Source organism: Castor canadensis, chromosome 4, assembly GCF_047511655.1.
Source record: "Castor canadensis chromosome 4, mCasCan1.hap1v2, whole genome shotgun sequence".
Taxonomy (NCBI): domain Eukaryota; kingdom Metazoa; phylum Chordata; class Mammalia; order Rodentia; family Castoridae; genus Castor; species Castor canadensis.
In genome coordinates this window covers 91,864,139-91,888,026 of record NC_133389.1, presented here as the reverse complement: position 1 = coordinate 91,888,026, position 23,888 = coordinate 91,864,139, and the positions used below count along the sequence as shown (strand labels likewise).

General features: G+C 38.6%; 1 protein-coding gene across 1 annotated transcript in view; it reads left to right on the top strand.

The window, feature by feature from the left end:
• Nucleotides 1-2,634: 2,634 nt before the first annotated feature.
• The window catches only part of Mcm6 (minichromosome maintenance complex component 6), a 31,365-nt gene continuing 10,111 nt past the window's right edge, over nt 2,635-23,888 (top strand). Inside the window, exons 1-13 of the mRNA XM_020156684.2 lie at nt 2,635-2,834; nt 5,525-5,671; nt 8,094-8,204; nt 9,400-9,649; nt 10,462-10,627; nt 10,946-11,091; nt 11,570-11,720; nt 15,291-15,432; nt 17,327-17,468; nt 18,266-18,373; nt 19,325-19,480; nt 21,041-21,169; nt 23,218-23,379. Coding sequence (XP_020012273.1) covers nt 2,728-2,834; nt 5,525-5,671; nt 8,094-8,204; nt 9,400-9,649; nt 10,462-10,627; nt 10,946-11,091; nt 11,570-11,720; nt 15,291-15,432; nt 17,327-17,468; nt 18,266-18,373; nt 19,325-19,480; nt 21,041-21,169; nt 23,218-23,379 — 1,917 coding nt within the window. The 5' untranslated portion in view covers nt 2,635-2,727. The remainder of the gene's footprint in view (nt 2,835-5,524; nt 5,672-8,093; nt 8,205-9,399; nt 9,650-10,461; nt 10,628-10,945; nt 11,092-11,569; nt 11,721-15,290; nt 15,433-17,326; nt 17,469-18,265; nt 18,374-19,324; nt 19,481-21,040; nt 21,170-23,217; nt 23,380-23,888) is intronic.

Below are 23,888 nucleotides of genomic sequence, written 5' to 3'. Positions count from 1 at the left end.
TTAACTTTTTAATAGCAGAACAAAAGAAAGTTATTAATCAATGCATTTACCAAATACATTGGTGGGGGCATCAGGTAGGCAGGCTACAACAGAGCAGAGAAATCTAAACCCAATGTTTAGGGTTGGTAGAAGCTAGAGGTCTGCTAAGTTTGACAATACATTCCAAAAGTATTACCTAGTAGTCACAAGGATGTTAGGTCAGATACAGAGGTTGTTAGTAAGTGGCTATTAAAAAGGACAAAAGATAGCTCAAGATAATTCTGGCTCTTCATTCATAGCATTCCATCTCTCTGCAGTCACAATGTTCTAGTCAATCAGTCTGAGGATCTTCAACACAGATATGGCTTCCTCAAAGAACTTCGGCTCACACGGGAAAAACAGAAAATAAATAAAACCAGAAAAGAGAAAAAGGCAAAGTCCACAGGGAAGCCCAAAGAAGACCAAACACAGGCTCCTAGAATCCTTTCCCTTGGAGTCATACAGAATGTACACCATTCCTGCCTAGCATCAAACTGTGATAATGTTACCCAACAGGCCCCTTTTCCCTGTCACCCAATATGCCAATCACTGAACCTACAAGCTTTTCAGAAGAGTTTATTAATGAAACAGTCAAGTGAAGTGACTGGACAGCAAATCTCAAATCTACCTCCCTAAGAATGAGGTCTAGGGATATTATGGAATAAAGAAGCAGGGTGGGCTAAGGTAAGGGGAAAGGCGATGGGAAGTAAGGAAGAGAAGTAATCCATGTTCTACATATGTGTAATCAGTCTTCATAGTCTTTCACAGGACACTTGCTCAGAAAGATCGTATTAGTGTGATCTAGGGTGGAGTTTTGGGCTTTGACATCAAAGAAGTCACCAGACATTTGCAAAGGCCCAAGTGCAGTTGGTAGTTTAAACCAGTTTGAGGTAGACAAAAGAAGCATCCAGAAAAATAACATAGGCCCCATTATCATGACCCACACATCAGGAGTATTATCTACAGCAAAGCTAGTGGGAGGCTATTGCTTGGCTATGTGACCTCTAAAATTGTTGATTTTATAAGCCAACTAAAAGAAAATGGAGAAAATTAATTCTAGAGGGTTTACTCAGGTTTCCCCTTGATTTTAACAGAATAAATGCAATGTTGTCTACCAGAGAAGCCCAGGGTTGTGATTGAGGGCTTTACCTAGCACAGGTCAAAGCCCAAAAGGTATTTAGCATTGTTTGTACAGTTTAGGGACTGAGAGCCATTATCATTTGAAGGATAGTATCATTTTGATGTAAACAATATCTTAACAGTCTCAAGTTCTCGAATGCCAGCCAGGGGATAACCTTGCAAGCAGTCCTTTCTAAGGTCAGCAGTCAGACTATTCACACACAGACACCCCCACCCCCACACACAGAGGCATACAACCCTCTGGTGTGTAACACAGAGATGTATCACAACTCACGCCCTCTTCCTGCTCTGGAAGTTGTCTCCACAAATTAACCTGGAACAAGACTCCTCTTTCTCCTTTTTCTCCTTCTTTCTTTCTTCTTCCTTTCTCCTCCTCTTCCTCCTTTTCTCTCTCTCTCTTTCTCTCTCTCCCTCTCTCTCAGAACTTTAGAGAGGATGAGGCAGAATCTGGTTCACAAACTACTCTCAGATACCTTGAGGATCCATTTTTAGTGCACTTAAGTTGTGACTCCTCAGAAAACATTGCTGAGTTCCAAGTTCCTAAAATACACCCAAGTGATGTGTGTAGGCAAGGAGCATTATTCTTAATCCCTATATATGCATCTTCTTAAGAATGTACGTGTGTGTTGAAAGAATGAGTTGAACTTCTCTCCACCTGTTTGGCATTAATTTTTTAATAACCTGGAAGCCTCAAAACATTGAAACAGTCCAAATTTCCAATGTCTTGGAGGCCCCCCAAAAAAGTACTGGTGAAACACATTTGAAGTCATCAGCACCCAGACATTAATAAAAGCCAAGGGAATGAAGGAGGTCCCCTAAGAGAGTTACTCTGTGAAGGGCTCGCTGAAGGAGCATCGCCTACAAAGGAGGCTAAGCCAGAGATGGGAGAAAGATCAAGTTCAATGAAGGCGGGGAAAGATGGCCAACGACGGGAAAGAAAATCAGGGCGTCTTAAGAGAGGGATTAATCAACAATGGGAAACATTTTGCTGATTTTCTTGGTCGGCAGCAACCAGAAACTCCACCAATTTCCCTCAGTACCGTTTATAATCTCTTTGACTATTACACGGCTCAGTCCTGTAGTTTGTTTACAGCTTAGTTCCTCCAACTAAACAGTTTAGGATTCTTAAATCTTTCTCATTTCTCTCTCCCAACTGCCTTACTCTTACTTCTCAATATCAATAAAATGATTTGAAGAACATTTGAAAGACCCACCCCGACAAAGATCCGAGCTTTAAACTCGCTCTAGAAGCCAAAATAAACCCCCCCCCCCACCCGAGTACAATCACACTGCGCAGGCGTCCAGGCAGAATCCATGTTTTTCCAGGGTTTTGCATTTGGCGCGAAATCCACGCTCAGTGGGCGGGGCTGTGAGCGAAACCTCCGTTCATTGGGCAGGTTTGGCGCGAAATCCCTTAGCTCCTGTACCACGATTGGCTCCTGCCGTTTCGACAGGACGAGGGGGCGGGACGGAAGCAGCGGCGGCGCGCGCAAAGCGGCAGCGTCGGGGGAGAACTGCGACTTGTGGCGGACTAGTTTGGCGGCGCCGGTCCCTTAGCGGAAAGCAGCGATGGATCTCGCGGCAGCAGCGGAACCGGGTGCCGGCAGCCAGCACTTGGAAGTTCGCGACGAGGTGGCCGAGAAGTGCCAGAAACTCTTCCTGGACTTCTTGGAGGAGTAAGTCGCGGGCGCCCGGGGCCTCCTCTGCCGCACGCTTGGGAGCCCGCGTTCTCGGAGCCGGGCGGGGCTGAGTGGCAGCGCGTGTTCCGGAGCCGGGGGGTCGCGCGCTTGGGGGAGGGGGGAGGGGCAGGAGAGCGGATTCCGGCCAGGCCGCTGGTGGGGGGGGGGTCGCCGGGGACAGGTGGGCTGGCTTCGGGGTAGAGGCCGCCCCGAGCCCATCCCCAAACCCCTGCTGTGCTCAGCGCTTTGTTTTTTGGGTTTTCTTTCCTTTTAATGCCCACTCCCACGAGACGGGTGGTGTTCGCGTGGGCTCGGTGACCTGCGGGGAAACAGGCCGGGTGGGGACGAGCAGCCTGTGCGTCTGGGCTCGGGTCACCCTGGGAGCCCGAGTGTGTGCACGTTCCCGCGTGGGCGTTGTGCTTTCACAGCTGCCCAGGTCGGGAGAGCTCTGCCCTGCCTGGCAGCAGGCCAAGCGCCCCTGGTCCCGGCGTCCTCCCGCTCGCCACCCCCTCTCTCTGTGGCCTGCGGTCCCTGGCCTCACGTCTCCCTTTGGGCTCGTGGCTTACTGCGCCCATCACTTCCTTTTAGTGCCGAGATCCCAGTGCCCCCCTTAGGCACGGACTCTGCTGCCTCCACGATGGAATGTAAACACTTGGAGAGGATCTGTCCTGTGAAATCATTGTGTTTTTAAAAATGGTGTTAATCAAACCCCAAACTTCCCTGTTTGAACCGGGTTTTTTCAGTGTACTATAAAAAGTAGCGTTAAGTGCATTCAGGTTGTACAAGCATCACCACCATCTCCAGAACGCTTCGCCTCCCCACGCGAAGTCTGTACCCATTAACCACTAGCTTTTTGTTCCCTCCTTCCCTAGCCCCTGGTCACCACCTGTCTGTCCTGTCACTTTAAGTGTTTGTCTTTTTGTGTCTGGTTTATTTCCCTAAGATAATGTGTTGTGGCTTTTATCAGAATTACGTTGTATGTGTGTAGGTATAGACCACAAAATTTTGCTTTCCCATTCATCTGTGAATGAATTGGTTTGCTTCCACCTTTTGGCTCCTCGAATAATTCCTTATGAAATTTTGCTACGTATAAAAAGACGTGGGCTGGTGGAGTGACTCAAGTGGTAGAATGCTTGCGTGTCCTGCATTAGGCCCTGAGTTCAAACCCCAGTACCGCCAGGGGAAAAATAATAATAATTTAGTTTCCATTTCCCTGCTTTTGATGATTTAATTCTCACCTAAATAGCCACTCATCCTTCATAGCCCAGTTAAAGATTCTCATCTTCATGAAAACCTATGAGTCCTTTAGGCAGAAAGCACCAATCCGTTATGTAGGGAGGGGGCTGCCGTTTTCCATATATCTTTATCATCCACTTCATCTGATGTTAATTCCATTCTCAACCCTACCTAGCTAGCACATCACCTTACAAAGATCCTGAAAAAATGTTTAGTTTCAACAGAATATAAGCACCTTCCTTTATCTTGTAGCTAAATGCTAGGCTAACTTTGGCACATACTTGCAAACATTTGTAGCTAGTCTTCCACCACCTGTTTTTCTTTAATTTTTAATGATTTTCAAAGCAGAATTCCAATGCCACCTTTTATACGTATGTTTTCTAGCTATTCCTGTAGGCAGAATTTATATTAGCACATTTCTTGCACTGCTCATTAGTAAGTATTTCTTTCTTTTTAACTGTTTATATGTATATCTCTTATGGCATAGTGCTTTGTACATAGGTACTGTTTAATATTTCAGAAGAATTAGAACATGCTGTATTTGGAAGAGGAATTGCGTTTTCCTCAGCTAACCTGCCTATCATGTTAAAAGAATGGAAAGTAAGATTGTGATATTTCACTTGGACTTTGGGGAAAAAATCACTAGCTTTGTTTTGTTTATATGTCTGTTTCCATTCTCCTGAGATCTTGAGCAATAACACACCTCATTTCTGTTGTGTGATTTTTTTTTCCTGCTTTTTTGTTTTGTTTTAGACTCTTCACTCTATTCTTATTTTTTTTCTTTTTTTATTATATTCATATGTGCTTTTCCTGCTTTTTAAAATTCATTTTTATGGTGCTGGGGATTGAACCCAGGGCCTTGTTTTGCAAGCACCCTACCATTGACTTACATCCCCAGCCCCTTCTTTCTGCTTTTTAAATCAGTGAATCCGTGACTAATGAAAATTGAATCCTTGGGTTTTAGATTAAATTTTCTAATTTAGCATTTTCTGATCTTAATTGTATTGGTGATAATTATTTAAAGCCATATTTGTTGATCGGAAAATGTGAAATTAAGGTTAAAATCCAAAAACTCAGTTTTTCTAACATTCCAGGCATGTAATTTTCACAGCAATATTGAAATAAAGTGATATCCTAATCTTTTAAAAAAAGAATAAAAAAAGGAAGTTTAGAGGGGTAAGTAATTTGCCCCATGTTATAAAACAACTGAACATGTGCCTGCCTGACCCTAAAATGGACAGTCTTTAATAATCATACTGGATTATCAGACATTCTTATTGCCTGGTTTTTCAGGGTTTTTTTTTTGTTTGTTTGTTTGTTTGTTTGTTTTAAGAAGGAAACAAAGGTTTATCAGGACACCTTTGAAAGAAAACTCATTAGTTTTCTTTCACAGACAGTCATCTGTGCAAAGGAGCCTAGTGCCTACTTTTTCAGTTTAATCTACCTTGCAGGTTTCAGGGCAGTGATGGAGAAATTAAGTACCTGCAGTTAGCAGAGGAGCTAATTCGTCCTGAGAGAAACACATTGGTTGTGAGTTTTGCAGACCTGGAGCAATTTAACCAACAGCTGTCCACCACTATTCAAGAAGAGTTCTATAGGTAAGTGTAATCGTCTACTTTGAAGAGGTGTGAAGCCTGGGAGAAATCCACCTTTGGACTGGAGAATTCTCTTGGAGGTAGAAGGGCAGGTGTCACAGTTTTTATTTCCTTCCAGGCAAAGGACCTTTGATACAGCCAGTGGTCCTTTTAGTACCACTTTGAACTTAGTCTAGGCCTTTGTGGAGTTTTTTATTTGTTTGTTTTTATGTCAAAAGTTGAATACCTTTGCTTTCTGTGCTGTTTCCCAAGAGGAAGACTATATTCACTTTGTATCTGGAGTTTAGTACTATTACTTTGTCATTTTTTTGATCCTTTTCCACCAAGAATAGTGTGTTTTGAAAAAGTGTCCTGGTTTTGCACCAGGGATATTTTTTTAAGGCAGGATGTCACTATGCTGCCCATCTGTCCTGGATTTCCTGGGCTCAAGTGATCTCCTGCCTCAGCCTCCCTAGCAACAGAACTACAGGTGTAACACTACCATACCCACCTTAGGGAAAGCAGTGGTATTATACTTGTTCATTAAAATATTTTTTTTCTGGTTGTACAAGTGGTATATATTATATATATATATATATATATATATTAGAAAATAGAGAAAAGTAGGAAGAATCAAATCATCTGTACATTTTTAATCCCACCACTCATGGAGATCCATTATTAGAAGTTTTCTTGTAACAGACTTTTTCAGAGACTCCCCAAGTCTGCAAGTGCAGAGTTTTGTAAGAAACTCTTTGCATTTTGATGTCTTGGCTGGGATGGTACTACAGACAGGGCATCCTGTTTATTACTTAACAGTATAACTTATTTTTCCATGTCATACAAAATTCCTTGAAAAATTTTAATAACTTCAGTGGTATTTTGGGGGGTAGAAATACTATGATTAGACATTATATTTAATAATAGGTTCTTTATATTTTTTATTTTGCTTTGGTGCTACTGGAGTTTGAACTCAAGGCTTCATGTTTGGTAGGCAGGCACTCTGCCACTTGAGCCACTCCTCCAGCTTCTTACTTTCTTTTTAACTATATATGACAAAAAAAAAATCTTTGTCCACAAACACTTGTTTGCATTTGGTTTAATTAAGTAAATGGTAATTTGATTAAATATAATCAGATTAAATTGAATATTATGGACAGTTGTGAAAAGAGAAATGAAGACCCAGACATAAGAAGCCACAGCCCTATTTTCCTGGTGGATTAGGAGATGGAGAACTCTTCACAGTGTTTCTAGTCATAGTTGATCATCAAATGGCTAGTAAGCATGAGGTCCTGAGTTCAAATCCTATAGTGACAAAAAAAGAAAACAGGAGGAGGAGCAGGAAGAGGAAGGTTGGAGAGTTAAGCCCCATTCAGCGTTTATTGTGAAAGCATGCAGAGGAAAACTGTAGTACTGACAAGTGAGAAGGACGTACAAAATCAGGCCTGAAGCAGAAGCAGCTATAGCAACTCTCCCAAAAGTAGCTCTTTTGTCAGAACGCTTTCACATCCCACTGCTTACACAAACTGCAGCAGCTATCGGGAACTTAGATCAAAGGACACACACATATCAGTCTAGTCAATAAAGTTTTTATGCCAGTTTGCTCTCACATTAGTACACAAGTTTCTTCTGTGTCCTCATCCTCTTTTTTTTTGAGCCTTGTATACAATAAGTGAGCACTCTACCACGAGCTACATTGCCAGGCCTCATCCAGTTTTCATCAGGTGTCTCATGTTTATAATTCCAGCTATTCAGGAGGTAGAGATTGGGATGATTATAGTTTGAGACCAGCCTGAGCAAAAAGTTAGCAAGACCTCATCTCAACAAATAGCTGGGTGTAGTGGTATATACATCCATAGTCGCAAGAATATGAGAGGTATAAATATGAGGATTAGTCCAAGTTGGCCCCAGACAAAAATGTGAGACCCTATCCAAAAAATAACTAATTTTAGGGGGTGTGGCTCAAGTGGTAGAGTGCCTAGCAAGTGGAGACCCCAAGTTCAGACCCCAGAACCACACACGAAAATGAAACCAGAAAAATACGTGCTATGACTTAATACACCAAACAGGAGTCTGCTTTGCTAGATTATAAGCAGCCCAGAGAAAACTCAGTATTGAGCATAGTATTGACAAAGTGATTGTTCATATACAGTTACCTTGGACAAAGGAGTGCTTGTAGTGTACGTGCTACATAATTATTAAATTATGAAAATATAATTATTCAGGTATAACATTTTATCTTCAGTGTTTCTATTTGCAGTGGAATAGAAGAGAATTAAAAGAGACTATTAAACCTAAACTAGATAATAGAAGTGTCTTGCATAAAATTCTAAGGCTTGATTGTGACCAGATGAAATTTCTTAGTCTCAGCTGTTGGCAAGCATGAAAAAGGAAGGAGGACTTGGTAAGACTTTTAACATGTCAGTTGACTGTTGTCGTTTTCCAGAGTCTACCCTTACCTGTGTCGGGCCTTGAAAACCTTCGTCAAAGACAGAAAAGAGATCCCTCTTGCCAAGGATTTTTATGTTGCATTCCAAGATCTACCTACTAGACACAAGTAAGAAACCCTTTGGAAGAAAATCAATCCACAGATAGTATAGGCAGCCAGAAAACTTGGGTAGTTTCCTACTTCTACTTTTAGATGGCTGTGTGATATCACACAAACCACTTTTATTTTGCTGGACCTCAGTTTTTTCTCATCTATAAGACCTTTAGGCCAAGTTTTCTATTTAAATCGAGCAATAGATTGAAGAACTTTAAAAAGGGTACTTATAAACGATGCTGTGAAATACCAGGAAGGGACTAGGGATGGTGCTGAGTGCACACTTCACCATGTGCAAGGCCCTATGTTTGATCTACAGTACCACATATGTAAGAGAATAAAATACCAGGAATAAAAATAATGGTTTGCATGCACTTGAGACAAGGTCTCACCCTGTAGTCCCGCCTAGCCTCAGCCCCTAGAAAGTTTAGTTTTGAAGAAACATGTTTGTCTTTGGAGATAGGATAGAATGTGAAATCAGACACTTAGTACTGGTACATTTTGGGGTACCTATTAAGGAACTTGGCAGAGGGAGGGGAATTGGTCAAGCAAGAACAATTGCAGAAATTCACTGAATCATAGGACTTTTTTTCATCTTACTTGCATAACTTTCAAGCATCTCTTCAGTTACTTAATAAATTCACTGGAAGAAACCTAGAAATTTTTGTCAAATATAAAATTTTTGAAAACTTAAGCTACTAAAATTACTTTATAAAATTACCAAGGTATTTTATATAAAATAGGTTTATGAAGTAAAGGATTTTTGAACCTCTGAATATAAATTTTTTTCTGAAAATTTGTTTTAGAAATTGTAATAAAAATGTGTTTGCGTGTAAAGTAAAAATTGGGTGATTTTAATTTTCATTTCTTTGGTGTCTTTTGTATTCATTTTTTTTATATTTGTGACTTTGTATATGTTGTTAATTTAGGAATAGGCATGTTGACTAAATCACCTTATTGGAAAGGATAGTCGATGTAATCATTTCCTTTTTTTCTTTTTTTGGAGGTGGTGGTACTGGGGTTTGAACTCAGGGCTTTGCACTTACTAGGCAGGTGCTCTGCCACTTGTACCACTCTGCCAGCCCCATTTTATCTCATTTTTAAACATAATACGTTCATTAAAACAGAAAAATTTCTTGGATTCCTGAAGCTAAGAAGTTTGGAAGTAGATATTTGGATATTTAGTAATGGGGCATTTGTCTTTAAACAGGATTCGAGAACTCACCTCATCCAGAATTGGTTTGCTCACTCGCATCAGTGGGCAGGTGGTGCGGACTCACCCAGTTCACCCAGAGCTTGTGAGCGGAACTTTCCTGTGCTTGGACTGTCAGACAGTGATCAAGGATGTAGAACAGCAGTTCAAATACACACAGCCAAACATCTGTCGAAATCCAGTTTGTGCCAACAGGAGGAGATTCTTGTTGGATACAAATAAATCAAGATTTGTTGATTTTCAAAAGGTATTTACTTTTCTTTAGATCAGATTCAGTCTGTGCTTTTAATTCACTCCTAGAGCCTTGAAAGTAGCTTACTTAGATCTTAAACTCAATTATTACATCTCTATATAGGTTTTGGTTTGGGGGGAGAAAAAATCTCACAACTGTAATAAAGGAATTTTTTAATTTATTTATTCATATGTGCATACAATAAAGGACATTTTTTACATTTGGGGATATTTGAAGGTGGACTAGATAAGAGAGATTAAATAATTTTATAGAATTAATATTTAATTCTCTGGGTTGTAATAATGGTAATATGGTAAATAGATTTATCTTTATTCAAGACGAATGCTAAAATACTTAGTTGTGAAGTTTCTTAATGTTTACAACTTCCAAATACTAAGGTAAAAAAGTATGTTTATGTAAATGATATTAACAATTGATGTGTGAGTAGAGGGCAGATAGAATACAGAACAGGCATTTATATTATCATTTTGAACAAAGGGAAAATTGTTTTTAATAAGAATGAAAGTGAAGTCTTCGATGGTTACAATCTCTTACCAAATTGAACTGTTTAACTGAAAGGAGTTTTAAGGTAGAGAATATTAAAGATGAATTGTGGCAGTGTCAAAAGTCTATAAAGGGTAAGGTAGTTTAGAATATGTCAGTATCTGTAGTATTTTTTCTCGTACTTGGATTTGAACTCAGGCCTCAAAAATATTAGGCAAGCAGTCTGCCATTGAGCTATGCTCTTACCCTGTAGCATTTAATTTAGATTGTATGGCATGTGAAAGATATATCTTACTACTCTTGGCTTTTCATTGATGTTACAGGTTCGCATTCAAGAGACTCAAGCAGAGCTTCCTCGAGGAAGTATCCCTCGCAGTTTAGAAGTGATCATGAGGGCTGAAGCTGTAGAATCAGCTCAAGCTGGTGACAAGTGTGACTTCACAGGGACACTGATTGTTGTGCCTGATGTCTCTAAGCTTAGCACACCAGGTTGGTAATCTGTAGCTCAAACTTAGTCTTGGGTACCTGAATTTCAGGGTATCTAGCATCTTAAATCTGCCTTGTCATCTTTTGGGCTGACAATCAGGGTGAGCAAGGAAGTATGGTAAAATAAAATTGATTTTTGCTACAAAAGTACTGTTGTGAAAGTTTGAAAAATTTAAAAGAAATACTTGGCATTATAACTTTGATCTATTTGAGCACTATTGGTTTTCAGCACCTTTAAGTTTTTCTTTTTTTTTTTTTTTTTTGTCCACTAGCACTTGTAACATTTCACCTATGGAACAACCTGTCCTTTCATCTTTTCAGGAGCACGTGCAGAAACTAACTCCCGTGTTAGTGGTGTTGATGGATATGAGACAGAAGGCATTCGAGGACTCCGGGCCCTTGGTGTTAGGGACCTTTCTTATAGACTGGTTTTTCTTGCCTGTTGTGTTGCACCAACCAACCCAAGGGTGAGTCTGCTTATTTATTTGTGTATTTATTTATTGTGGTGCTGGGGATTGAACTCAGGGTCTTAGGCATGCTATACAAACACTGAGCTACATTCCCAACTCTTTAAGGATGAGATTTAATAAAATGACAGTTGAAGAAAGACCTCTCTGAGGCTCATTTTCTTCATGTCAGTGATTAACTTTATGCTACGGCTAATCTCTTGACCATCCATATATAGAGAGTAATAGAAAATGGTGGTGGTAGCTTTTTTGTTTGTTTCTTTTTTAAACTCACTGGGCAAATAACAAACCCTTAAGTATCTTCATTAAGTTAAACCTTACTATCTTAGGGAGTTTGTTGTTTTGTTTATAAACAAAAACTTTGTATTGAACAAGGCATGTTTACTTCCCAAGCTATGTTTTGTTTGTAGTGAAGTTTCTTCTCCTTTACACTATTTTGGCTTCTTCTATACTAATATTTTTCCTTTTTTCTCCTCAGTTTGGAGGAAAAGAGCTCAGAGATGAGGAACAGACAGCTGAGAGCATTAAGAACCAAATGACCGTGAAGGAGTGGGAAAAAGTGTTTGAAATGAGTCAAGATAAAAATCTATACCACAATCTTTGTACCAGCCTGTTCCCTACTATACATGGTAAGAGTTCTATCTCTGGCATAAACTTGAAATCAGAGTAATTATTATAAAGAGCAATTTTTTTTTTTTTTTTTTCCAGCTCTGGGGTTTGAACTCAGGGTCTTATGCTTGCTAGGCAGGCACTCTGCCACCTGAGCCACTGCACCAGACCTGTTCTGTGTTGTTTTGTTTTGGTTTTTTTTTTGAGATAGGGTCTTGTGAACTGTTTGCCTGGGCTGGCTGTGAACTGTAATCTTCCTGAGTAGCTAGGATTACAGGCATGAGCCACCGGCGCTTAGCTGACAAATAATTACTTAAAGCACGTAAGTCAGACGAGGAGAGTTTTGTAGTGGGTTAAGAAGGGGTCAGTTATAAAAGGACACATATGATTCCACTTGTGAGGTACCTATAAGTAAATTTACATCGACTTTTTTGCAGCACTGGGCTTGAACTCAGGGCCTACACCTTGAGCCACTCCACCAGCCCTTTTTGTTTTAGATATTTTCAAGATAGGGTCTCATGAACTATTTGCCTGGGCTGGGCTGGGCTGGCTTTAAACCATGATCAGGATCATGATCTCTGATGTCTGCCTCCTGAGTAGCTAGGATTATAGACCTGAGCCACCATCACCCAGCAAGAGTTACTGTTCAATGGGTAGAGTTCTGTTTGTGATGATGAAACTTTCTGGAAAGGGATAGTGGTAGCAGTTACTCAACATAATGTACTTAGTGCACTGAACTAATAGACACTTCAAAATGGTTCAAATGGTAAATTTGTTTTTGTTGAGATGGAGTATCCCAGACTGGCCTGGAACTCACAATCCCCCTATCTTAGCTTCTTGATTGCGTAGGGTTTATTGGTGTGTACTAGTACACCTGGCCTAAAATGGTAAATTTTATGTTAATATATTTCATCTTTTTCTGGCTTTATTGCACAACTGCACTTAATATATATTCCAATATTCTACACTAACTTCCTGGTCTTGTTTTTCTTTTTAAATTTCAGAGATGGAAATTTCATGATGTTTCTTGGTTACTTGTACTTTCTGTATTTTTGGTAGTTTCAGATTTTCCTGATTCTTAGTTGCTACCTACTCACTGTCATTAAATCACCTTTGTATGATGGAGGATATGACTAAATTTTTAGGCTTGATGTTTTACCCTTTACCTTTATGTCCTTGTCTTCCATACTGATTTGAGGGGTTATGGAAAAAACTCATAGGATTATGGGTATTTCTTTAGCTTTAATAAACTCTTCTCTATTTCTTTATCTAAACATTTGGTTAATGGAACAACTGAAACCTTTTACATTACTCCTTCATAGATTATAGTGTCTTCCCTTATGAGTATCAGCATTTGTTTTTTTTTTAATTTTTGTTTTCAGTGCTTTTTTTGGGTGGGGGAGCAGAACTGGAGTTTGAGCTCAGGGCCTCACACTTACAAGGCAGGCATTCTACCACTTGAGCCACTCCTCTGCATATCAACATTTTTTATGCTGCTCCCTTCCCCCATAAATTAATCTATTGCCACAAATCCCCAAAATTTAGTGGCTTAAAGCCACAGTAATCTGTGGCTCAGGAATTTGGCAGAACTTTAGCTCAGTGGTGTGCTGCTGGTTCAGGGTTTTTCATAATGAGGTTGCATTAAGACATCAGGGGCTGTGGCCATCTGAAGGCTTGACTAGGGTTGTAGAAGCCACTTCCAAGGGTGTTTGCTCAGATGACTTGCCGGTTAGTGCTAGTTGATACCCAGAAGCTTACCTCATGATTCTGTTCAATAGGGTTTTTTGAGTATCTTCACAAATTTGCTTCTTTCAGAATACATGAACCAAGAGAGCAAACCAAGGAAGAAGCAAAATGCTTCTTATGACCTAGTCTGATTTTTGTTCCATTATATGAATTTGATAAAGCAAATCAGTAAGTCCAGCACCCACTCAACAGGAAAATTAGATTCTGTCTCTTAAAATGAATAGGATTAAAAATTTGCAGAGTGTTTAAAAAAACAGTGTACCCTCAACAAATTTTCTTTGTTGTGGTACTGGTGTTTGAACTCTTTCTACACTTTGAGCCACTCTACCAGCCTTTTTGTGTGTGTTGGGTATTTTCAAGATAGGGTCTTGCGAACTATTTTACTCAGGCTGCCTTCGAACTACAAGCCTCCTGATCTCTGCCTCTTGAGTACTTAGGATTACAGGCGTGCGCAACTGGAGCTTGGCCACATTTTCTTTCATAAGTCATACATCAGGAATTTTGTTTGTGGAATAGGCTTTGAATTTCCTTTTTTTTTTTTTTTTTTTTTTTTTCTTTTTTTGGGTGATGGGTTTTTTTCTTCAAGATAGGGTCTCTTGAACTGTTTATCTGGCTGGCTTCAAACCATGATCCTCCTCATCTGTCTCCTGAGTAAGTAGGATTACAGGCATTGAACCACCAGTGCCCAGTTGCTCTGATTATTTTGGGGATGGGGTCTTGAAAACTATTTTGGCCTCAAACTGCATTCTTCCCAAGTAGCTGGAATTACAGATGTGAGCCACTAGTGCCCCTTTAAGGTTTATGTTGTAGGTCAGAAGTAGGAGATTGGTAATAGTAAATGGAATTAACAAATTAGATAGAAAAATCATTGTGACTAAATGTAATCCATATTTTGGAAGAAACAGAAAAAGAGTAAACTGTGAAGCATGCCTTTGGTTTGGTGGTTTTTGGTTTTTTTTTTGTTGTTGTTGTTGTTGTTTTTGGTGGTACTGGGTTTTGAACTCAGGGCTTGGAGCTTGCCAGGCAGGCAGGTGAACTGTTTGCCCAGGCTGGCTTTGAATCGTGATCCTCCTGATGGCTTTGAATCATGATGTCCTGATGTCTGCCTCCTGGGTAGCTAGGATTACGGGTGTGAGCAACCAGCACCTGGTTTTAATTTTCTATTTTTAAGGAATGGTTTGTCTAGAGCTTTGTTGGTAAAATTCAAAAACAGGAGTTCCACAGAAAAATGTTTCTTTTAGTAACAGTACTCTTAAAAAAAAATTGTATGTTTCCTAGTATCAGATTTATGCATAATTCTTAGTAGCAACTGTAAATTATATTTACCATCTTATTTAATGTATATCACTTCAGTTATGTACTCAGTGCTGGTCAACAACCCATATCCTGGGTCATGTCTTCACAACTTTTTTTTTTTGAGACAGAGTCTCACTAAAAAGGGGTATCTCAGGCTGGCCTCAGACTTGATCCTCCTGCTAAGAGTAAAGAAACACACCACGATGCCCGATTGTCCTCAGACTTGATGGAACTTGGGAGAAAAAACTAGCAAAGGGGCTAGAGATCTACCTCAGTGGTAGAGCACTTACCTAAGTTGTACGAGATCCAGGGTTCAATCTCCAGCACTGCCAAAAAAACAAAACTTGCAAATGTGGTAGGTTATGGTGGACATTGTTCATTTATAGGAAGAGATCTTTGAGACTTAAGACATTAGGAAAGCTTTGATAGGAAGTAGAAGTTACAGACAAGGAAAGGCTCTTAGGATAGTGGTTGGTAAACATGCCTTTGTAGTTTCCTGTGGGATTGTTGAAAACGAGTTTTTCATCTATAGCTTCTTTTCATTTCAGGCAATGATGAAGTAAAGCGGGGTGTCCTGCTGATGCTCTTTGGTGGTGTTCCAAAGACAACAGGGGAAGGAACCTCTCTTCGAGGGGACATAAATGTTTGCATTGTTGGTGACCCAAGTACAGCTAAGAGCCAGTTTCTGAAGTAAGTTTGCCTAAGGTAGAGCAGGAAAATCTTTGTGTATGTAGTTCCACGCTACCATGAATGTAGGTAGTATGATTTTACTAGAGCAGGAAGAATAAATTATGGCTGTGTTGCACGTATAACTCTCATTGACTAAATACTATTGAATTTATTTTCTAAATGAGATGTAATAACATTTTACAATACTTTGAAAAAGGAAATAATTGTAATCCAATCTTACACAGAACTCTTAATCTTTCTATATCTTTATGTAACAGTCTTTGTATAAAAGTTGTTGAGTACATGAGCTTATATTTTCATTATTATAAATGACAGGACTTTAATTAACCTAAATATTTTTCCACATTTATTATTTTCACAGTTTTTTTTTTTTAATTGACATACACTAGCTTACAAAATCATTTCCCTAGCCCTGTTTTTGGACAGTTTAACAGGTAGCTTATAATGATGACAGATGTTGATTCAGGAAACATCATAATGTATTTACATTTAATTTATTGTTTGAGTGAATTTCTGGGTAGAGGTCCTTAAATAGGACAAGCTTTCCAAGAACAACGCTATGTAATGATTTGTGCATAACCTTATTAGCATGAGTACTGTGTCATCGATTTTTGCTCATTTTTAGAAGTTATAATAAGTACATGGTTATTTTCAAACTTTAGAAACTTAAGGCTCAAAATAAAAGCAGTTTTGAACAACTGATATGTTCTGAGTGCTGATACATGTTTTGTTTTAATGTGTTATATCTTATCCTGGCAGCACATGGAGAAGTGTCTCCCCTTTTCTAAGGGAGATAAAACCTCTCTGAGAATTTATAATTTGCCCAGTTTCTTTTGGTTTGTGTTTTTGAGACACAGTCTTACTATAGCCCAGGCTGACCTGAAATTTTTTGTTTCCTTGCCTCAGCCTCCACAGTTCTGGAATTATAGACGTGTACCACAATGCCTGGATTCTTCCCCAACTTCTTGTGAGAAGTGACACTGTCCCATGAAAATGAAAACTCAAACATATTTGCCTACAAAGCATGTACTCTTCATACTGCATTAAGCTGTCTTTTCTATATTTGTTTAGGAAATTTGTAACATAGTACTCTTCTAGCACATTTTTAGTAGGTTTTGAGGGGTTTTTTTGTTGTTGTTTGAACAGTCTTACTATGTAGCTCAGACTGATAAGTATTTCAAGGATATCATTGACAGTATTATTTTTGCGGTGCTGGGAATTGAACTACATATTGTGACCTTTACCCATTTACAGTATACAAAGTAATTCAGTGCTTCTAGGTTTAGAATGTTTTCATTGCTCGAAAGGAACTGTATACCATTGGTAGCTCTTCCTTCACACACGTTACCCCCCGCCAAAAAAAAGTTACCCCCCCCCCAAAAAAAAGCAATCTACTTTATTGTCTCTTTGTGGACATCGAACCACGATCCTCCCCATCTCAGCCTCTCAAGTGGCTAGGATTACAGGCGTGAACCACTGGCACCTGGCAGTTGTGGTTCTTGTCCTTGGCACATTGATTTTTTAGTTGTTAAACTGATCTTGGCATTTTTGGAATAAGTCCCATATCTAGTCTTGTCTTAATTTTTTTTAATTGCAAAGTCTTGCTAAAGTGCTTATTATTAAAGTTCTTTAAATTGGTATTTTTGTTTGATATTAGCTGCTTCATCTTCTATTTAACAGTAATGGTTAAGTCCATTTAAAAAGCCAAAAGAGGAAAAGTTTTTCATTCAGTCTGTGGCATATATCTTTATGAATTGCTTGAGTTTACTGCTACTCTCATATGTTCTTTCAGAAATTTAAACTTTCATTGGTATAACCCCTGTCATCTGATGTTCCTGGAAAGGGTACTGTATAGTCACAAATTGATGAGTCTTTGTATGATAACCTTCAACAGGCACGTGGAAGAGTTCAGCCCCAGAGCTGTCTACACCAGTGGCAAAGCATCCAGTGCTGCTGGCTTAACAGCAGCTGTTGTGAGAGATGAAGAATCTCATGAGTTTGTCATTGAGGCTGGAGCTTTGATGTTGGCTGATAATGTAAGAACATTTATACTCTTGGGTATAAAGAAATCAGAATAACCACTACTCTGCCGGTAAAGGCTTATAGTTTCTATTGAAAAGATGTCTTTCTGAAAAACATCGTTTAGTACATAATTCAGTTTTATTAATGTAGAATTAATTAGGACTGTCATCGTTAATCAATACTTTATGAGCATGCTTAGAATGTGTTACCTGCTCTGAGCATGTGTGTGTTGCTGTGAGTAGTACTTTCCAGTTTTTATTATTTTCAGACTCCAGCATATCTATAAAAAGGTCTCTGCACAGGCACAGATTGCATTATATGTGTATTTGGCATAGATCAATTGGGTGTACAAGTTTGTTCATTATATTCTGCCTTCACTTCCCCAGCCTAAAACCATGCTATTGTGACCTAGATTGTTTTTGACACTGAGGTTAACACAATGTTTCACTGTTGAGTAAAAATACAATAAATGTAGGTATATTTTTAGTTTTAATATTAATTTTAAGTGAGTCATATGTATGTATGTTACTGCTAGTTCTGAGATCTATTCAACTGTCTAACTTAAAAAAGAATTAAGCTTACTTATCTTTTTCCACTTGTTTAGAGAATGGATTACATATATATGTATATAGGTGGGACTAGTGTTTGAAGTCAGGGCCTTGCACTTGCTACACAAGAGCTCTCCCACTTAATCCACACCTCCAGCGCTTGTTTGGAGAATGGAAAGGTCTCTGGTAACCAACTTTGTGAGTTTATTTGCTACTTCACATCTGCAAGGCAGCTTCTTAATGTTAGATTTGTTTGATTACAGGGTGTGTGTTGTATTGATGAATTTGATAAAATGGACATGCGAGATCAAGTTGCTATTCATGAGGCTATGGAACAGCAGACCATATCCATTACTAAAGCAGGAGTGAAGGTGTGTGTATCCATGTCTCTTCCACTGTACCCTAGTAGATTAAGAGGTTGTACTAGAAAAATTTACCTGGACAAAAGTCATTACTTCAACATGTGATATTGTTCTTAAAATGGAAAATACAGCCCTGAGAACTACAACTCGGATATTGTTTAGGGTACTGTGTAAATATATTGCCGTGACAGAAAGTAGTAGTGTTACTGGGAAATGTCTAGCATTTTCACTTCTCAAAATTTTCATGAATAAAGCTTCTGTATCCTTTGATAATGCATACTTTTAATTAGAACAAAAATGACTGTCAATTCCCAACACTGCCAAAAACTCAGAGAGACAGATTATTTAAATGAAAATAATTAAGTGCAGTATTGTCAGTAACATTAGAAAAAATCTAAACTTTTAAAAATAAAAGCAATAAATTCAAATAGTTAAGAATCCAAGTAGTATACTGAAATATAAATTAAAAAGAGAAATCTACCCATGCAGCTTCCCAGCATAGTAGATACCTGAGTGTGTATTGAATAATTGCCCCACAGTTTTATTTTGGCAGTTTTCCATGCTAGCACATAGTGAATCAACTTTGATTTATTATGCAATGATATTCCATTGTATGTACCCCAGTTTGGTTCTTTAGACTCCTGATAGAGTGATATTTGGACCATTTTCAGTCTTTGTATTACAAATAATATTGAGGCAGACATCTTCCTGTAGCTAGCTGTAAGGTAAATTCCTAGCAAAGTACTTGCTTAAAGGATGTGTACGCATACCACCAGCATCATATAAGAGTGTCTGCTGCTCTGTATATTATCAGACTTTAGTGTTGATTATCCAGTAGGTAAAAAATTATTTCTCATTATTTTCGCTTTCATTTAATTATGAGTGCGATTGAGCTTTTTGTTACATGTATTGGCCAGTCTACATTCTCTTAAACCTCACAGTCTTTTCTTTTGTGGTCAGGCTACCCTGAATGCCAGGACATCCATTTTGGCAGCAGCAAACCCAGTCAGTGGACATTATGACAGATCAAAGTCATTGAAGCAAAATATAAACTTGTCAGCTCCTATCATGTCCAGATTTGATCTCTTCTTTATCCTGGTGGATGAATGTAATGAGGTAACCACATGAGCTGTTGCTTAGTTTTCTTTTTATTTCATTTTTGAGTAACTGATTGAGGCAAGGATGGGGTGGTCACTGCCTAATATCTAAAGCATGTGTGTGCATCAGCCTTTTTATTTTTCTCAGGGTGACATGGGATTGGGCAAAGAGTTTAGTAAAGAACTCCACAATTAAGTTATTTGAATTGCTGGTTCCACTTAACAGTTCAGTGTTTTTGTTAATTTTTTAATTTTCACAAGAAAAAAGGAAAAAAAAATTACATTTGATTCCCACCCATCTCTAATAAAAGTTTTTGTTTTTTGGAGCCACGGTCTCGCTACATAGCCCAGTCTGGCCTTAAAGTCATGATCCCCTTGCTTTAGCCTACCAAGTGCTGGGATTATAAGTGTGTGTATTCATACCTGGCTTCTTTGGAATTTTTATAAAAGTTTTTGTTTTGTTTGGTTTGGTTTGGTTTTTCAAGTCACCTTGAAAAAAACTGAGTAGTAAGTCATTTGTCTTCCTATTTCTTTCCATGAAGTTGTCAAATGTGTGATCTTTCTTACATGATTATGTGTGGTACTTTTAAGATTGAGTAAAATTCCTAGCATCAGCCCCCAAAAGATTGAATTAAAAATTATCGAGTTATATGTATTGGACTCGTTATATGTATTGGACTTACATTTAACAACATCACATAGCTCACATGTGCACAACTACAAAATGTCAACATGTAGACAAAGCTAATTGTCAGCTATGTTTGTTTGTTTGTATTTGGTTTTTTGATGGTACTGGGGTTTGAATTCAAGGACATGCACTTACCAGGCAAGTGCTCTACCACTTGAGCCATGCCCCCAGACCAGTTTATACATTTCTTAAGTTAGTTGGGGAAGCAGAGGTGAATAAGTTATAAATAAACCTTGAAAACTTTTTAATTAGAAATAACTTCAAACTTGCAGAGTTGTAAGAAACATTTACTATGTAGAACAAAAATTGGAAGAAATAGCGTATAGAATGCACTGATAGACTTTAATCTGACTTAAAACAGTTGCCACATTTGATTAATCATTTGCTGTATCTGTATATTACTTTTTTTCTGATGATGATAATTATGTTCATAACTGGCCAAAAGCACAGATTCTGAAGCTTGACTATTCAAATCCTGTCTCTTTTACTCACTTGACCTTGGACAAATTACTTAATCTTTCTGGGCCTCAATTTGCTCATCAATAAAATGAAGCTGATACCATCTACTTAATAGTGCTTTTGTGAGGATTTCATGAGTTACTCCTTCCACATATACTTAAAACTATAGTGTCGGGCATGTAACAAGGGCCCTATAAATGTTACTTCTGCTGTGGTTATTAAAGGCAGGTATATGTTTAAAGTGGGGCAAAGATACACATTTCAAAGTTTGATTTTAAATCAAACTGTTACCAGACTTCCCTTAGAAACTTGCTACCTACTCACTTCTTTCAGTGGCATGTTAATTTGTTTTTAGCTATAAATAATTTCTTACTGCCTGGGGAATAGATAACTGCTGTGACTGATGAATGTGACTTTCTTGTTTTGAATTAGGTTACAGATTATGCTATTGCCAGGCGTATAGTAGACTTGCATTCAAGAATTGAAGAATCAATTGATCGTATCTATTCCCTTGATGATATCAGGAGGTATCTTCTCTTTGCACGACAGTTTAAACCCAAGGTAACCTCCCCTTCTGTACTGTACATAAGGCATAGTTGCATATATGAAAGTGGGATGTAAACAACTGGGTTATATGGAAATTAACTGAACCTGTACTTTTTTGTTGGGAGTGTTAGTGAGGTTTAAACTTGGGACTTTGTGTTTGCAAAACAGGTGCTCTATCACCTGAGCCATGCCCCCAGTTCATTTTGCTCTGGTTATTTTGGAGAGGGGGGCCTCAAAAGCTATTTGCCAGGCTGGTCTTGAACTATGATCCTCCTGCTTTCAGTCTCCCAAGAGGTTAGGATTATAGGCATGAGCCGCTGGCACCCAGCTTGTTTTAGTTTTTTTGAGATAGGTTCTCACTAATGTAGCCTAGGCTGGCTTCAGAGTCAAAATCCTCTTGCTTTGGCCTCCCAAGTGCTGAGATTACTCCAGAGAGGATCGAGAAAGGGGATTTCTTTTTAAATCTGAATAATTCCACTTTTTTATTAGGTGCAAATAAAAAGATTTTTATGGAAGAGTTTTGAAAAACTCAATGTCCTTTTATTTCAACCATTATTACTAAGAATCTTAAAATTGTATGCCTAAATCAGTAGCATCCTGAATGTTTTTAAGTCTTTGAAGAAAACATTGGATTCATCTAGGCTGCTATGAATTCAAATTACTGTTTTATTATAATTGATACAGATTATTGGATTGCATCTGTACCAGATTGGATCTGAAATACTTAACTTTTTTTTCTTTTTGGGGAGGGGGGGGATTTGAACTCAGGTTATTGAACTCTAGCGCTTGCTAGACAAGCACTCTACCATTTGAGTCACAGCCTCAGTCCCTGGGCAATTATTTTTAAAAATAAACTTCCACAATATGCCTCAGTTTTGTTCCTTGCCATTTTTGTAACATAGAACATGAAAAAAGAAAAATTTGTTTCTGTAGTTGACTTGGACTTGAAGTTAGAGAGTTGTCCTTAGCTATTAATTATCCATTGTTTTAGCTCTGTCTCTTCCCCTTACACCCATACACAGGAAGTCACTCGTTTAAAGCTAAGGGTTACAAGTGACTTGTGTGAAAAGCATCTGTTTTACATGACTATATAATGGTCCCTCTGTGACCTTGATAAGCTACCTGAATATTCTGAGTTCCTTGCTCTGAAAAACTTAAGGATTTTGTGTGAGTGGGGGGAGTACTAGGGTGTGAACTCAGGGCCTTACAGTCACTAGGCAGGTGCTTTACCACTTGAACCATTCCCCCTGCCCTTTTTTGTTTTGGGTATTATCAAGGTAGGATCTCGAGAACTATTTGCTCAGACTAGCCTCGAACTGCTATCTTCCTGAGCTAGGATTATAAAGTTTATTGAAATAGCTAATATGTATATGCTGGCTTCTTTTTCCCCCAAAGACAACATGAGTAAATTAGTTGACCCTCAAGGACCGTGTAAAGTCATTTGTTTAATGAACTTTGATATCTCAGTGTAAAAGGCATTCAAATTTTTTTATTGTTAGCATATATTAGTTGTATGGGGCGGGGGTGTTGTGACATGCTTACAATATGTCTTAACTAGGTATCACCCCCCCCCCATCATTCTCCTTCATCTCCTCTCACCCCTTGTTAGAACAGGTGTCATTTACTATTTTCATACACATATACGAAGTCCATCCATCATATTCATCCTCCTTCACTCTCTCTGTATACCCTCCTACCTGCCACTGTTAGCCACCTCTGGACAGGACCTGTTTTACCTTCCTATCCTTCCTTTTTTAAGTGTATGTTGATCATTCAAAGGGGGTTCAGAAAGACATTCATCTTACTCCATTGCTTCAGCTTGTTAAATATAGTTTAGAAATGAACATTTGCTTAAATATTAAGTCTGCTGTCTTCATGTTCATAAAATTAGTACATAGAATAGAATTCACAGGCCTCCTTGTATTAGTTTGTCATTGGCTTCAAAGTTTCAACCCTCTTAAGTTCCCCAAAATGTTTTTACCTGAAATGCTCTTAAACTTACATTTAATGCAGCTCTCATCAAGGAGAAATGTCTCTCTAGCTTCACTGCTCTTTTGAAACAGATTTCCAAAGAATCAGAGGATTTCATTGTGGAACAGTATAAACGTCTCCGCCAGAGGGATGGTTCTGGAGTAACCAAGTCTTCATGGAGGATTACAGTTCGACAGCTTGAGAGCATGATCCGTCTCTCTGAAGCTATGGCTCGGATGCACTGTTGTGATGAGGTATCAAAATCACTTTGACTTGATGAGAAAAAAGAGAAATTGATTTGTTGGCTTGTAGGCATGTTTTTATCTGGTGTGGTATAACCTATAATTAGATTGCAGGTTTATTTTTATATAACTGTTGAATGCTCATAAGATGTTACCCTGACATTTTTCCCTTTAAGAAGGTTGCTATCAAGCATCTTTTGAGTGTAGTAGTTAGATTAAAAACAATGAGATAATCATAGATAAGGAAATAATGTATTTAAAACCTACATTGTACCAGTTTTCTGAGTTGAAGATACAGATATGACCGTGTAACCTCTGATCTCCAAAGAGACCTCTCCTTTTTAGATTTACATCACGTATGGTATTTTTTGCTGTTTTGTTACTGTGTACTGGTGATTGAACCCAGGGCTTCATGCGTGCTAAGTACGTAGTGTACCACTGAGCCCCAAAGGTTTTTGGGTTTTGTTTTGTTTCATTTGTTTGAGACAAGGTCTTGCTATATAGTTCAGGCTGTCATATAA